At 35.4% G+C, this 16,865-nt stretch overlaps 1 protein-coding gene across 7 annotated transcripts; it reads left to right on the forward strand.

Annotated features, from left to right (window-relative positions):
• Nucleotides 1–7,371: 7,371 nt before the first annotated feature.
• Nucleotides 7,372–16,561, forward strand: LOC119071685. Of its 7 annotated transcripts, XM_037176669.1 has the most exons (8): nucleotides 10,918–11,002; nucleotides 12,039–12,112; nucleotides 12,350–12,475; nucleotides 13,254–13,511; nucleotides 13,587–13,604; nucleotides 13,670–13,891; nucleotides 13,995–14,107; nucleotides 15,951–16,561. In XM_037176669.1, exons 3-8 carry the CDS (start codon nucleotides 12,430–12,432, stop codon nucleotides 16,095–16,097), a joined length of 804 nt encoding a protein of 267 aa, XP_037032564.1. In that variant the 5' UTR covers nucleotides 10,918–11,002; nucleotides 12,039–12,112; nucleotides 12,350–12,429; the 3' UTR covers nucleotides 16,098–16,561. The 7 variants fall into 7 exon arrangements, with proteins under 7 accessions (XP_037032568.1, XP_037032563.1, XP_037032565.1 ...); XM_037176668.1 differs by lacking the exon at nucleotides 12,039–12,112 and having other exon boundaries at nucleotides 10,883–11,002; XM_037176670.1 differs by lacking the exon at nucleotides 12,039–12,112 and having other exon boundaries at nucleotides 10,901–10,962.
• Nucleotides 16,562–16,865: the final 304 nt, after the last annotated feature.

A 16,865-nucleotide genomic window follows, 5' to 3' on the forward strand; every position in this document is an offset into this window, starting at 1 on the left:
CCGTACGAAGTACTGGGGGCTTATAAGATTAATATGCCGTTTGTAACACGTCGAATTGGAAGCAGACAGTAAGGGCAAAGCATTTGGTTATGTTCATAGATGACGAATCCGCAATAAAAACAAGGCATCAGAACAGTCGGAGCGTTTGCTGCGACTTAGCCCCGTACGATCCGTAATCCTATTTCGTCCGTAACCATAATACGTCCGTAGCCGTAATACGCCCGGAACCCTAATACGTCTACAACCCTCTAATGCGTCTGTTACCAAAATGCAAGTCAAGTTGGGCATGGTCAAATTTACTGAAAGTGTTCATTTTTAAAATTGCGCATAGCGCAATTACGAAAGCCCGTACGAAGTACCTCTCAAATAAAACCAACAATTTACGACATTATTTTATAAACCCAAATTTTTTTGCCAACTTTCCATTGGGTATTCAATTACCTCTCAAATAAAACAAAAACTAGCAAAATCGGTTGAGATTTACTCGATTTATGTGCAAAAAGCACTTAGGGCCGAGTAGCGGCCTTAGTCCAAGGGCGCAAATTTGAAACTTTTTTTGCCATCATTCTATTCGGCATTCAATTATCTCTCAAATGAAACAAAAACTAGCAAAATCGGATGAGATTTACTCGATTTATGTGCAAAAAACACTTAGGGCCGAGTAGCGGCCTTAGTCCAAGGGCCCAAATTTGAAACTTTTTTTGCCATCATTCTATTCGGCATTCAACTATCTCTCAAATGAAACAAAATCTAGCAAAATCGGATGAGATTTAATCGATTTATGTGCAAAAAACACTTAGGGCCGAGTAGCGGCCTTAGTCCAAGGGCCCAAATTTGAAACATTTTTTGCCATCATTCTATTCGGTATTCAATTATCTCTCAAATAAAACAAAATCTAGCAAAATCGGATGAGATTTACTCGATTTATGTGCAAAAAACACTTAGGGCCGAGTAGCGGCCTTAGTCCAAGGGCCCAAATTTGAAACTTTTTTCGCCACGTTCTTTTCGGTATTCAATTACCTTCCATAAAAAACTAAATCTGGCAAAATCGGATGAGATTTACTCGATTTATGTGGAAAAAACACTTAGGGCCGAGTAACGACCTTTGAGCCCTCCCAACAAGCTCGCGTTGCATCCTACACAAAAACAATGTTCAGCAACTTTGTTCTACTCGTCAATACCTTTCATTTGATATATCACAAGCAGCTATTACGTGCGTATTTCGGTAGATATCGTCGAAAGACTGAAAAACACCTATAGGGCCCTAGCTCTGGAAGGGTCGATCCTACCATGCCCATTTTCGAACTTGACCTTACTTTTGTCGATACCAATCGGGAAAAAAAAGAATTTTGAAAAAAGGTTGTGATTTGCTCAAGCTAGAGGGGTCACGGACGGACGGACGGACCGACAATTCCCAACTTGACTTGCATTTTGGTAACAGACGCATTAGAGGGTTGTAGACGTATTAGGGTTCCGGGCTTATTAGGGCTACGGACGTATTATGGTTGCGGACGAAATAGGATTACGGGTTGTACGGGGCTAAGTCGCAGCAAACGCTCCGACTGTTCTGATGCCTTGTTTTTATTGCGGATTTGTCATCTATGAACATAACCAAATGCTTTGCCCTTACTGGCTGCTTCCAATTCGACATGTTACAAACGGCATATTAATCTTATAAGCCCCCAGTACTTCGTACGGGGCTAAAAATGTCCGTCCGTCCGTCCGTCCGTCCGTCCGTCCGTCCGTGACCCCTCTAGCTAGAGTAAATCACAACCTTTTTTCAAAATTCTTTTTTTCCCCGATTTGTATCGACAAAAGTAAGGTCAAGTTCGAAAATGGGCATGGTAGGGTCGGCCCCTCCAGAGCTAGGGCCCTATAGGTGTTTTTCAGTCTTTCGACGATATCTACCGAAATACGCACGCAATAGCTGCTTGTGATATATCAAATGAAAGGTATTGACGAGCAGAACAAAGTTGCTGAACATTGTTTTTGGGTAAGATGCAACGCGAGCTTGTTGGGAGGGCTCAAAGGTCGTTACTCGGCCCTAAGTGTTTTTTGCACATAAATCGAGTAAATCTCATCCGATTTTGCTAGATTTAGTTTTTTATGGAAGGTAACTGAATACCGAAAAGAACGTGTCGAAAAAAGTTTCAAATTTGGGCCCTTGGACTAAGGCCGCTACTCGGCCCTAAGTGTTTTTTGCACATAAATCGAGTAAATCTCATCCGATTTTGCTAGATTTAGTTTTTTATGGAAGGTAACTGAATACCGAAAAGAACGTGTCGAAAAAAGTTTCAAATTTGGGCCCTTGGACTAAGGCCGCTACTCGGCCCTAAGTGTTTTTTGCACATAAATCGAGTAAATCTCATCCGATTTTGCTAGATTTAGTTTTTTATGGAAGGTAACTGAATACCGAAAAGAACGTGTCGAAAAAAGTTTCAAATTTGGGCCCTTGGACTAAGGCCGCTACTCGGCCCTAAGTGTTTTTTGCACATAAATCGAGTAAATCTCATCCGATTTTGCTAGATTTAGTTTTTTATGGAAGGTAACTGAATACCGAAAAGAACGTGTCGAAAAAAGTTTCAAATTTGGGCCCTTGGACTAAGGCCGCTCCTCGGCCCTAAGTGTTTTTTGCACATAAATCGAGTAAATCTCATCCGATTTTGCTAGATTTTGTTTTATTTGAGAGATAATTGAATACCGAAAAGAACGTGTCGAAAAAAGTTTCAAATTTGGGCCCTTGGACTAAGGGCGCTACTCGGCTCTAAGTGTTTTTTGCACATAAATCGAGTAAATCTGATCCGATTTTGCTAGATTTAGTTTTTTGTGGAAGGTAATTGAATACCGAAAATAACGTGGCAAAAAAGTTTCAAATTTGGGCCCTTGGACTAAGGCCGCCACTCGGCCCTAAGTGTTTTTTGCACATAAATCGAGTAAATCTCATCCGATTTTGCTAGTTTTTGATTCATTTGAGAGATAATTGAATACCCAATAGAAAGTTGGCAAACAATTTTGGGTTTCTAAAATAATATCGTAAATTGTTGGTTTTATTTGAGAGGTACTTCGTACGGGCTTTCGTAATTGCGCTATGCGCAATTTTAAAAATGAACACTTTCAGTAAATTTGACCATGCCCAACTTGACTTGCATTTTGGTAACAGACGCATTAGAGGGTTGTAGACGTATTAGGGTTCCGGGCGTATTACGGCTACGGACGTATTATGGTTACGGACGAAATAGGATTACGGGTCGTACGGGGCTAAGTCGCAGCAAACGCTCCGACTGTTCTGATGCCTTGTTTTTTGAAATATTTTTCAAAAGGGGGTTTCAAGAAAAGGAGGTTTCAGGAAAACTTAGAGAATCAGGAAAATTATTCAAAATTAAAATATTCGAATATGCCAATAGTGCCAATAGTCTCTTTATAATAATGTGGCTAATGGCACCGGGTGCCAATAGTCTCTAATGCTAATCGCACCCGGTGCCATTAGCCACAGTATTATAAAGAGACTATTGGCGCCCGGAAAAATTAAAATTAAAATAAAAAATCTGGATATTTTGAAAATTAGACTTGTTTTGTACACAATCCTAGGGAATCCATCTTTTTACGAAATGTAACGTAAAGGCGTATTGTTCGATCCTGAGGAATTCATCCTTTTACGAAATGTAACATAGTTCGTTCGATCATAGGGAATTCGTCCTTTTACGAAATATAACGTAAAGAAGGGTTGTTCGATACTAGGGAATTCATTCTTCTACGAAATGTAAGGTAAAGGCGGATTGTTCGATTCTTAAGATTTTATTTGAAAATAAAGAAGTGAATGAAAAAAAAATCAATTCATCCTTTTACGAAATATAACGTAAAGGGAGTTTGCTCGATCTTAGGGAATTCGTCCTTATACGAAATTTAACGTAAAGGCGGGATTGCTCGATCCTGAGGAATTCATCCATTTACGAAATGTAACGTAAAAGGAGTTTGTTCATCTTAGGGAATTCATCCTTCTGGAAAGGTGGATTTTTTGATCCTAAGGAATTCATTCTTTTACGAAATGTAACGTAAAGGGAGTTTGTTCGATCTTAGGGAATTCATCCTGTTACGAAATATAACGTAAAGGGAGTTTGCTCGATCTTAGCGAATTCGTCCTTATACGAAATTTGATGTAAAGGCGGATTGCTCGATCCTGAGGAATTCATCCTTTTACGAAATGTAACGTAAAGGTAGTTTGTTCGATCTTTTGGAATGTATCCTATTGAGAAATGTAACGTAAAGGCGGATTGTTCGATACCTTTACGTTACATTTAGTAAAAAGATGAATTCTTTAGGATTGTGTACAAAACAAGTTTAATTTTCAAAATATCCGGATTTTTTATTTAAATTTTAATTTTTCCGGGTGCCAATAGTCTCTTTATAATACTGTGGCTAATGGCACCGGGTGCCAATAGTCTCTTTATAATACTGTGGCTAATGGCACCGGGTGCCAATAGTCTCTTTATAATACTGTGGCTAATGGCACCGGGTGCGATTAGCATTAGTATAATAAAGACTCTATTGTCACCTGGTGCCATTAGCCATTGTATTATAAAGAGACTATTGGCACCCGGTGCTCTAGAATAGTCTCTTCCTAAAATATTTTCCTCGAAAATATTCCCGGTCTTGGATATAGAATCGGTATTGCTTGTGCTACTAACTAACTGGTTCAAAATCTAGAGTGAAATGACAAGCCTCAATATATAGAGAAATCAGATGCCTAACTCCGCATAAGACACAAGAATCTTTATGAAATCAGGATTTGTTTTTTCAACTCCAACTATCATTTGTACATGTTCAATAACGGAATTTAGTAGAATATCCCAGGCTCTATAGTTTACGCGGAGCAATATAACAGTAAGGCATAGGAAGAGACAAGACGAATATGGGAATAATTAAAATCTATCGAGATGTAACACAAACAGCGAAATTACTTACGTTGATGATAATTTTGGTATTTGTTGGAGAATGTTGGAATCATCAAAATATGTCGAGGCCATCGTTAGCACAAAGGAGAATGTTTAGAAAATATAGCGAGATTCACCTTAATGAAAGTACTTGCTACGAAGTTTCCACAATCATTTTACGATATTTACTCAAACTAAGTCTGACAGTCATAGAGTTATGAAAAACTTGCAGGAATAGTCAGACAGAGACTATACTTGACCAGATATTGGAATAGAATCGAAAGTGAACAGAGTAGTTATTTCCGTATCTGTTGTGGAAGGTATATTTTCAGACAATATTGCGAGCAGCCAAACGAAGGGAACTTTTCATGCAAAGAGGCCAAAAATCACCAAAGTATGAACGGCAAAAGTGTATCAACATAAATCTATTGATTCTGTTACTTCTGTTGTTGAAAGTATCGCTTAGTGTTACATGCAAAATCTTTTACTTTTTCCTTTCGACTAAACATTTCACTTCTTATAAAATAACACTTGCCTTCTTCTTCCCTCTAAGTAACTTTCCATTCCATTGTGTTCATCTCGAGGTTCATGTAAAGCGAAAAAAATCGTGAGAGGGCTAGAGTAAATTTCTTTGACACTTTCACATGAACCGCCTTAACGCGAATGATTTAAAATCGGTCTACAATACTCACAATATAGTTGATAGTATTTGAATCCGCCACATAGGAAAAACGCAACATGAAACGTAAAGTTCTGATGGACTCATCCCACTATGCTATGTAATTATAAGAGTAATTATGCCTAGAGAGGAAATTTGTACGACCTAAGAGTAATTATACCTAGAGAGGAAATTTCGAACAAAATTACATAAAATATGTGGTCCGAACATAAAATACGAAATGTTTATTGGTATGTGTGTTTTCCCTCATATTTAACAGGGCAAATTGAACTACAAAAACCGAAAAAGCGTCAACGCATACATGTATTGGTATAAAATTACACGAAATGTGTATCTTATACAAACTGATGTTGGGACCACATTTCGTCGCACAAATTTCCTCTCTATGTATAATTACTCTAATTGTACGACGAAATGTGGTCCCAACATCAGTTTGTATAAGATACACATTTCGTATAATTTTACACCAATACATGTATGCATTGACGCTTTTTCGCTTTTGATAAAGCTGGTGGTAAGCGACCAAAAGTCGAAAAATGAGGTTTCGTAGTCCGGATTTCATTTCCGTGAGATGATGAGGACACGGACGTGTATGGGCTCGTTGGAAATCTGAGGTCGAGTACTCTCGAAGCAAATATTACCATCATAAAGTTTGATGATCAACGGCCGAAAATATGACATCCGAAAAATATCTCAGAATCGATGGAACCTCGGTGAACTTTGACAGGGCTGTGACCTCACTAATGCAATTATTTGATTAAGTTATTTTATATTATTAGCCGCTTACCAACAGCCAGTTATGGAAAATCAACTAACTATCCATATACAAAAAAGTAGAGGAAAAAATAGCACCGATTTCGGTCAGTCAAAATCAAAAGAATCCCTCGAAATAAAATTGAACTGAAGAAGCAGATCGAATGACTTCCATATTTCTGCAGCCTATTACAATAACTAGTTCCTGCCAATTGCGTTTTTTTTATTAAAAATTTCGATGAGCGGACAATAAGTAAGTCGTATTAAAGTTTTATCTTAATTTTTGTTGTCCCATTTTCTCGAAAGATTTCGTTTTTTAATTTTAAAACGTTTCCTGAATATGCAGAGCTGCTGGAAAAACCCAACATTAGCCGTAGCAGGTAATCATTGAGAACGGCTGTTATAGGTAATTTCTTAAAAAATTACCGTCATTGAGTAACTTTTTCCAAAATTACTCACCACAGGTAATACGTTACTTGCTGTGGGTAATTTTTCCAAACATTACCAATTACAGCTGATGTATTACCTACTGCAGCTGTAGTTTTCAAATTATTTTTCCTCAGTGTAGTTGGAATACCTTTTTAGAAATATTTTGCCAATAATACCTTCGCGTTGCGAGGTGTGTTGGAATGAAAATCGAAAATTAGCCTGTTATAAATTTGAATCAGCCTTATATCAAAACAAAACATATTGACTGACCCCACAGAAGCCGTACTTTGACGATGTGCGAAAATAACTGAAAATCTAAATCACTCAAATAAACCGACCGACCAACTAATCGGCTACCAAACGATGAATATTTCAATAAATTGAAAATGTAGTACATTTAATGTACGTGAATTTTACCTATCCCAAAAATGCGTTAGCAAAACTCAACGTACCTACAATATTACCTAACATTCTTCGTAGATATATCCCCTATACGATGCCGACGACGATTATGTAATTCGATGTATAATATATCTACTCACATGTCATGTGTAGACTTCTTACCCGTATAGCCAGACAGACCCCGATACCATAATATTGAATGTCAAACAAACAACTCCGGTGCACAGCAGCTCAGCGTGAACTGCATATAACTATAATCGGCCATACGGGCATATTTTAATTGAATTTTGAGAAAATTCATAAATTGTTTCCGCTTTTTTTTACTGCTCAACGTATGGCCCAAAGATAATTTAAAACGGGATATGAAACGTAATTTTATATTTCGATGGAAAACGACGGTGCCTATAGTCGAAACATGTGAAAATTGTACATACAAATGAATGGGGGTGAGTTTGTTCAACTGGTGAAATGATGAAAATTGAAAACATTCCGTGAAACAATCCTGGCTATTCGTGATAATTAATTTATATATAACATTGTGATGATCTACGTAGGACTTGGCCGATTGAAATGTGAGTATATGGAATGTATTGTGTATGCAATCGGTTATTAATTTAATGAGAAATGGCTTTGTAATGTTTCTTGTTTGGGAAAAGAGCTGGGAAAATCGATATCAGACCGAGACAAATTTTAATTGTTGAATTCGTTCTGTTCAGCTTCAGAATGGAATGTGTTTTTGTTTTTTGTTAAGAATGTTTTGGATTTCCAACAATCTTATGTCGAACGTTTGATGAAAAATATTTTATTTCATTAACATGACGTGTGAACATACCATCTTGCTATATAAGACAACCCTAGCTTAGCTTATTTTTATGGTTGTTCTTAAAAAAATATAGAAGTGGACTAAGTCTTCTCTAACTGCTTAAATGTAAATTTAAATAATTTGCTATAGTAACTGTCTCCCGATCCTTAAACAATCTAACTATTGCGAGTCAATAGAGACTACAACTATCGACACAAAACCTTATGTTGTATCGCGGGGAACGGGGGAACGGAACACTCACACTGATTATACGTTTCCTGTATCTGAAGTATTAGGACTTATAATCTGATGGGATGAGTTCTACTAAATATTGAAAATGCTTCAATTTGGCAAACATTTAGGAAATGAGCAGGCCGCGTTTGTCGGTGATCGTTTGCTATTTCGAATTACATGCCAGTTTACGCAGATCTGCCAAATAGGTCTACTTCAGAGTTCAGATTTCACCCAGAGACTCGAGTAGACAATTTCTAAAATTATGATTTGCAATATAATAATTTGCCTAAAGTCTTGTATCATGGCAGAGTAAAAGTTCAAATTTCCCTGAAGGTGAAGAAATCGTAAATTGTTATTGAAAAATGGACAAAAATGACATTTTAAAAATGTTTAAAGACGTAAATTTTGTGTTTCTATGTATTTCTTACAATATCAAAGCAATCTAAACAAGAAAACAAAAGAAAAAAATTTCACCAGAAAAATCGGTCTAAAAATCCTATGCAAGACCATGGATTTTTATCATGAAAAATTAATGTGGCGCCTGCACTTTGTAAAATACAATAATACTTCCTTCAGCAAAATTGTAGAAAATGATATAGAGAACAATATTACCAAATTTTTTTTAACTTCAACATTAAATTTAAAACACCAATTTGGAAAACTCTTAAACGATTTGGAAAATTCGGAAAATCTAACTACGACATAAAAAACTTTGATCTTTTACCTTTAAAATGAGCTACCACACGTATCTCTCAGTTTCACATAACCTTGTCAATATATTTGAGACGAAGGGGACGGAAGAGGTGGAATTTTTTGTCTCTTCTTCCAAAAACTATTTCTTCGATGTCCCCAACAACCTCCAATCACTTGTTTGTCGAAACTCGCTCGTTAGACGTTCATTGCGTTATTAACTACACTGTAAACAAAGTCGCTAGTTAGAAACGATGTTTTGCAACGATTAGGAAATATATAATCGAGAGTATGTAAAATCAGCTTTTCACGTCATAGAACTGCTATTGAAATTCAGTGTGTTCATTCTAATACTGCTGATAGGATCCATATATTTGACTTTCGGAAAATGAACGACTCCTGCTTGTGTCTTTACTATGTCGTGATTTCACTAATAACTCCTATAGGGGTAGTCTAACTATATGGATCTCAACTGTTCTAGATAAGCCTGGCAATTTACACTATCTCTATAAAAAAAACAATTAATTTCGGCACTCCCAATTTATGGAAAACTCCATGTTTCATGCAGAAAAATCTGGTCAAAGGCTCTGATTCCATTAGGAATAAATCCGCCCGAAACAACAACTCACGGGTAAATGAACAACATTTTATGAACTAGTGATTTCAGAGTTTAACATTCTGATTTTATTTCAATTGCTGATTCTCATTTTATCATGCAAACAAATCTCGAGAGTAGCAATTTCGTCGATATTGTCGACATCGACGTATAAATATAATATTTACTTTCCGTGGAAAGTCAATCGGAATCACATTAGATTTGTTTACCATCCTTTCAAATTAAATGTGCAGTGCATCAAGCATCAAGCATAAAGCATAAATTAAATTGTTATCAACTAAAAAAAACTTTTTTTAAATTCAAAATTCAAACAGAGAAATTATCACAATATTCTATTGAAATTTTCATTTCATATCGCACTGTTTACAGTTTGAATGAAGGGACAATGAAGTCAAATAACAAAAAAACATGTTGAGTGAATTTCAATAAAATTATGTTCATAATTTCCACGGTCCCCCTGAACGAAAATAAAGTTTTACTGAAAATATACCCAAAAATTGATTGCTGTTCTAAATAGTTTTTGAACTCTTCTTGGGTCCATCTATTTAAACCAGCAATCAATTTTTGGTTGCATTTTCAGTAAAACTTTATTTTTGTTCAGGACCGTGTTTCTGCTGTGTATTGTAATTCTTGAAATTTTCCATATTTTATATCAGATTTTAAGACTTCTTTTAACTGAGAAACAGTTACTCCATAGGATAGAACCAATCTTCTTTAAATTGCCATATAGAAAATTTTAACTCCGAAAAGTCATCATTTCTTGACAAAATGTCCATTCTTCTCACCGTAATTTTGTGTAGTCGCTGATTCTACCGAAGCTCAACATTTTCTCATGCTGTCGATTTCTTGGTAAGATGAAATACTTACAGTAAATCTTCGAGGCTCATCTGTTATTGACGGCAATGACAAAATGAAACGACGACCTCCGGGTAATCAAATTCAAAGGCAATAAACTATTAATTTGTAAGGAATTTACCTAATTAATGTACAAACAGTCCACGAAATAGATATGGGGTGCAGATGAGTAATTTTATTCAGTGTATCATTTACAAATTATTCATAATAATTATCACCCATAAATGACGGTACCAATGGACCGCGTACATCATTTCTCGTACAAAACATTTTACAACTAAATCAACGAACATTTTCGCAAATTTATTATTATATTCCTGCTTGAACGTGTGCTCCACATTATGAACTAAAAATGTGCGGTATGTATTGCTTTATACCTTGCTATATGCTTCTGCCATACGCGAAAACGTTTCACTGTACGGCGAATGCATAAAATATCAATCTCTGCATCGAAAACGATGACCGATTGATGGGTATAAACGAAAGTTTGTTTGAATCAAATCAGTCAGTTTTCATATTGCCTTTGATTGTATCGGGTTGATAGTCGATCCGCTCGATTATACTTTTATCAGTACGTATTTATCGGTCGTGGTTGAGTTCAATCTTTTTATGTATAACGAGAAAATATTTTCATTTAAATACTCGTAGTGAAGCCATTCAATATTTATATACCAAAAATATAATTTTATTCGTGATTCTAGATTGTATCGCCAAAATTACATATTTCAAATGCACAGTGTGTGTACTGTACATGTACCTAAAAATACGAATTTTTTGTGAAGCCAACTGAATACTAGGGAAAGGTCACCAGATCCAAAACACTCGTAGACATGGCGCTTGATGTTAGGATTTTGAAATATTTCAAAAATTGCGTTTCCGTTGCTATTTGTTATCAATTATTTTAGATCACGAACAACCTGTCGATCTGCTGTTATCGATAGTCGATAACGCAATTGTTTCGATTCGTAGGCCAAAACAACGTAAAGTTGAAAAGCTTTTCTGTGCGATCAGCTTCTTTTAAGGCGATGTTTAAAGTTTATGTGGCGGCCCTATGTTCATATATTAAAAGAAGTCCGAAGAAGTTCTAAAGAAAAGATCTTTAATGGCAATAGCAAATTAACTCAAGTCATATCGGCATAACATAGCTACATTATCGTACAGCTAAAACTAGCCCAACTTTCTCAGATGTTAAAATTGTAAACATCACATACGTGCTTCCAGGTTCTAGTTACATAAGTCGTATTTATGTCTTAGAGTAATTACTCTAAGATTTATGTGGCCTGATCCTTGCATCAAATACGGTAACAATGCGTAACAATATAATTGCTAGCGAGAGGTGCACGTGTACACGAATCCTCACAGAATCATTAAATCAAATCTACTACTAATCATGTGTAAAATATCGAGTATGTGTGAGAGGCGAAGTGATTTACTCCATTGGGTTTACTTTATAAGAGCACACTAGCTACATCCCATTCCCCTGATCATCGTTGTCGTTGACTGTCATGACATAATCACAAATTTGCAAGCAATGATTCAATGTTAACCAATTCTTGGAGTAATCTTTTACCCCATTCCCAACAATTCGATGTTCGCATCGGTGCGGTGCAGTGTTATTATTTTACACCTCATTCAACTGATAAACAGTAACGGAATCAATGATACATTACGTGGAAAATAGCAAAGGCGTTGTTAACGGAATATTTGTTTAAATTAAACTGGTAATTGCATTTGGGGGGTGAACGTTTCACCTCAAATGATTATATGTGTAACTGTTTACCGTACATTAAACATACCACCAAAGCATAAATATTGTATATCAAACACAAATCGTTCAACCGATAAATCGATAACGGTTGTGTCTATCCATGTAACGTGAACATACACGTTGAATAAAGTGCAATAAACATGTGTGTATACAGAAGTGCATGCATATTTAACGCATAATTTTACGTAAGTTTATAGCACTGGATCACCCCGATATAAACTTAAAAAGCTCATTCTGGCGCCGAAAGAAATATGGATAGAAGAAGGAAAAATGGAAAATGGCTTGAGTATTACGGAGTCATTTATAGTTTTGTCAGGTAAATTTTTGCATTTCAATTGCATCTCCATATTATCGTTTATTGTTTGATGCAAAATGCAACCCATTTTTTGTCATCGTTATTGATCGCCAGTCGAAATGAAATGTTGCGATAGACCATCATCTGTTGTTACTTTTGATATAGACAATATAGATTAGTGACATAGACACTACCGATTGGGAAACTTCGCGAGCAAATACTAGGAGTAGCTATTTACTATTTTGGTAACTAATAGAAGGAAATAGCGTACCAAAAGAAGGAAATAGTGCGTCAATAAAAGGAAATAGTACGCTAACAGATGATCCAATACAAGTCAAAAGACAGAGTTTGATTTGTACACAATTACAATCATCGTCATCTACATTACCAATACAATTCAATATTAAACATTAAGCCAATTCAGCCCACTCATTTCCAATTCAATTAACACCCAACAAAAATTTCGCTTTCTAGCTTCGTCATTCTCTCTCTTCAGTTACATCTAAGGCATGTCAATTGCAAGTCAAAATGTTTTTAAGTCAAATTTAAACAATCTTTCAAACTCAATTAACCTATTCCTATTCCTATTATCATAATCTAGCTGTCTCCACTTCCTATATCACAGTTCTTCTTTCTCCACTATCGTCATTTGTCGTACAAGAAAAAGGCAGAACGTCGTTGAAGTGAGCGTGCAACGCGTGCAATTATATAAATTAAAAGAATTATTCCAATTGTTTTTAAAATCTAAATCCAGGTTCGCTTACATTCTCAATCAATTGTCTTCATTTAATCGTTTAAGGACCGAACAATGTTCTCAACTCATCCACTGGACTATACCAACAGTCCGTTACCTTGACGGCTCGAATGTGGCCACCGATTGAAGCTGGTTCTCCAAAAATCATTTGGGGTCTACCAGTGGTTATTTGGAGTATAATTATTGGATTTATCGTAGTCGTATTTATTCTGGCTTCATTGTTATTGTGCTGTTGGCTGCTGCCAAGACATAGGAAAATATTGAGTCCAACAAGAGATTGTACGTCGACAACAGTTAATATTGGTAAGTTCTGATAAAGTCAAACATTTTAGAATTGTTTTCTAATGGGTTTCCATGACATTGTTGTTCTTGTAACAGTAGGAAAAGAGATAACAAGTGAGTAAGCATTTAAAATGGATGTTTAATTTGTGGTAAATGTTTGTCGTACCTTTTCCATTTAGTGGCACACAATCATCATTCTGCGCCTGCTGAACAAAATTATATAATAATGCCGACAAATGCTGGTACAATACCGTCTCAGTACAATACACCGCATCAAATAAATCAATATCCATCGCATTCTTTATATGCGATGTGTTCCAGCGGCCATGGTTCGACTCAAAACATTCCAGAGACTCATAAATCAATGTGGGCTATCAATCCTCTGTGTACTTCAAACGGAGGTAATAAATTTTATTAACAAAAAAAAATGTTGTCAGCAAAAAATGTATAAATGAGGCTGAGGTAATGCCATCGATATTCGTTCATGTAACATTTTTTCCATAGTATTGAATGAAACCGACAGTGCATATCGAACAAGATCGTTACCAGCTTGGGGAAAAGGTTCGAAACAACGACCGGTTTCGACAGCTGACGATATCGAAGAACTCTATGCGAAGGTAAATGAGGTGTCTAAAAGAGAATAGTTTTAATCTGTCCCACAACTCTTCACATACTCCAAAATTTGCATACAGGAGATATTGTTTGTGATTGCTGAGAGGGCCCTATCGAGAGTATAGTACATTACGGTCCCGCTGGGACATTTTTGCTGAGGCTTGTGGGAAGGTTATGTGTTGAGTCGACGGCGAGGAATATATGCCTCACGTCGAATCAAAAAATTTCCTAGTGGGACTGTACGGCATTTTGTTGTCCTGCGGCCGGAAAATGCGAAAATCTGGCTTTTGTTTACACGGCAATGAGTTTTCTGGCCGCAAGACAACAAAATCTCTCGTATATCTCAAAGATAATCACATCGTGAAAATCTATAGTAGAAAATAAAAAACTAAAAAATTCGACATCACGCTCGACATCCCAACAAAGTTTTTTTTTTAAATTAGGGTAGGCGTACCAGTCCTCGGACACGACCCAATGCTCGGACACTTTGACATTAAAAGTAAAATAATTTACTTCTAGCTCGAACATATTGTGGATGTCTATCCTTCAGTTGTAATTTGTAGTTTTCACTAGGGATGGGAGGCGTTCAAAATTATCGATAATATCAATCGAAAGAAATTATCGATAATCGATTAATCATATCGTTATCGATAATTTAATAATTATCAAAATATCGAAATTCGATAATTATCAAAAGGTCGATATTTTGATATTTATCTGAAAATTCATGATAATATACCGATATATCGGAATATATCGATAAATATCGGATTTTCGGACCGAAATATCGATATATCGAATTATCGATGTCTTGATAATTATCAAAATATCAATAATTATCGATTATCGATATTTTTTTTGATAATTTTCGATAAAAAAGTCGATAATTATCGATTATCGATAATTGATAATTATCGATAATCATTTTCATTATCGCCCATGCCTAGTTTTCACTATCGATTGATCGTAAAATTGGATTCACTAGGACCACTGTGTAATTTTAATCATTGAAACAGTGGCACCACATACTGAAAAGTTTAATTTTCTACCTGAAAAATAGTTTGTGAGGTGATCAAAACACTTCTTTTTTCTAGTTGAAAATTACTTATATTGTGCAGTGGCTTTGTTTTTGAGATTAATTAATGTTCAAAATAATATTATTTTCACTCAAACACAATTATAAACAAATATTTCTACTGTTTTTTGGGTGTCCGGTTGATACAAACATGATATTTGGTCTTGATTCAGTAGTCGGACTATATGGAAAACATATGAAGTGTCAAATTCAACATATGCCATGTTAAATACACCGAAAATGGTACCAAAATAGTGTGACTCAAAAATGCTTTGTAAATTGTAATCTATTCAATTTAGTGTTGTCACTTCATTTTTAGTGTATTTGAATGATTAACAATTGACTTTTCTTATTTTATTGAAAAAAATCCGTGAAATTATTTAATTCAATTAGCGTGCGAGCATTGAAGAAGAGGTGTCCGAGCATCGGAAAAACGTGTCCGACAATTGGATTTTCATGTTCGGCCGAATGAAAGCGTTAATTAAAAATAATTCGGAAATAAATGATTTAATTAGTGTACATAAAACGAATCTTAATTAAATTTGTGACTGTTGGAAAATACAATCTTTCCAAAATAATAGCTTGAGCCTTTATAGTACTTAATTGAAGTCGAAAAAAAGTTAATCGTCCGAGGATGGGTACATCCACCCTACATTCATGTAGGACGCACACTTTCGTATTAATACTACTTCGGTATTTCTTTGATATATCTAACATCATATAGCATTGCACCAATTTACTTGCGACCAACAATTTCTCAATTTTATTTTAAGGTCAACTTCAGCAAGAAACGAAAAAATCGCATGAGAAATGGGGAAGCTGCAATTATTGCCTTATGTCGTTCACGATCGCAAAACCTACAAGGTTTGCCATTGGAACGTGAAGGGATTGTCATCTACGATGAAAGAACGGCTCTATAAGAGTGTAATACGCATTTCAGTGAAAGATGAAAGACATTGGAAATTATCGAATTTGTTTAGACGGAAAACTGATGGTCCCACCTCACCAGTTGCATCAATCAGTTTATAATTTTGAATTTAGATTAAGTAGAAAAATATTTTTTAACATCAAAAATCCAATTTATATTATAACCCTGTGATCACTTGAAGATGATAAGAGCTTAGATGTCTTGTAATCGATAAAAAATGCGGTAAATTTAAGATTGTGTAAAGTCAGTTACAAAATATAATTAAAAGCGAAATGTAGCTGCCAAAGAAATCAATTAATCTGTTCATATTTCATTATAACGAACTTATTTATAACATACATTTATCATGTTCATCAAGTTATTCAATAAGCTATTGTCGTAGTTTGTATATGAATTTTTACTCGAACAATTCACCAAGTATTACAAAACGAATATTATATGACGTTTTTATGCAAATTGTTTTTGTTAATCAACTGTTAACGACAAAAATGAACAATGAGTTGTTGCCTTTAAATAACCAAACCAACTTTAAAACATATGAAGTAAAAGATTTTGCATCTGACATTACTTTAAACAAACGAGGTACCAGACTAAAATATGATATTGGACATGCTTATTAAGGTTCATATGTCTCTGTGTGGTAAGACTAACATTATACATCAGTTTGTAGATGGAGTTTGGGTTTATCTTTGCATCCAAACATAAAAAATGATATGCCCCCGAGGGGTGACGCACTTCTAGATTAAATGGATTAAATGGA

Source organism: Bradysia coprophila, assembly GCF_014529535.1.
Source record: "Bradysia coprophila strain Holo2 chromosome IV unlocalized genomic scaffold, BU_Bcop_v1 contig_5, whole genome shotgun sequence".
Lineage (NCBI taxonomy): Eukaryota > Metazoa > Arthropoda > Insecta > Diptera > Sciaridae > Bradysia > Bradysia coprophila.

Excerpts from the sequence above, each read along its gene's own strand:
- LOC119071685 (XM_037176668.1), top strand. The coding sequence starts at position 12,430 with ATGGAAAATGGCTTGAGTATTACGGAGTCATTTATAGTTTTGTCAG. Across the intron at positions 12,476-13,253 it reads GTCATTTATAGTTTTGTCAG|GACCGAACAATGTTCTCAAC; the intron begins GTAAATTTTTGC and ends TAATCGTTTAAG. Across the intron at positions 13,892-13,994 it reads TCTGTGTACTTCAAACGGAG|TATTGAATGAAACCGACAGT; the intron begins GTAATAAATTTT and ends TTTTTTCCATAG.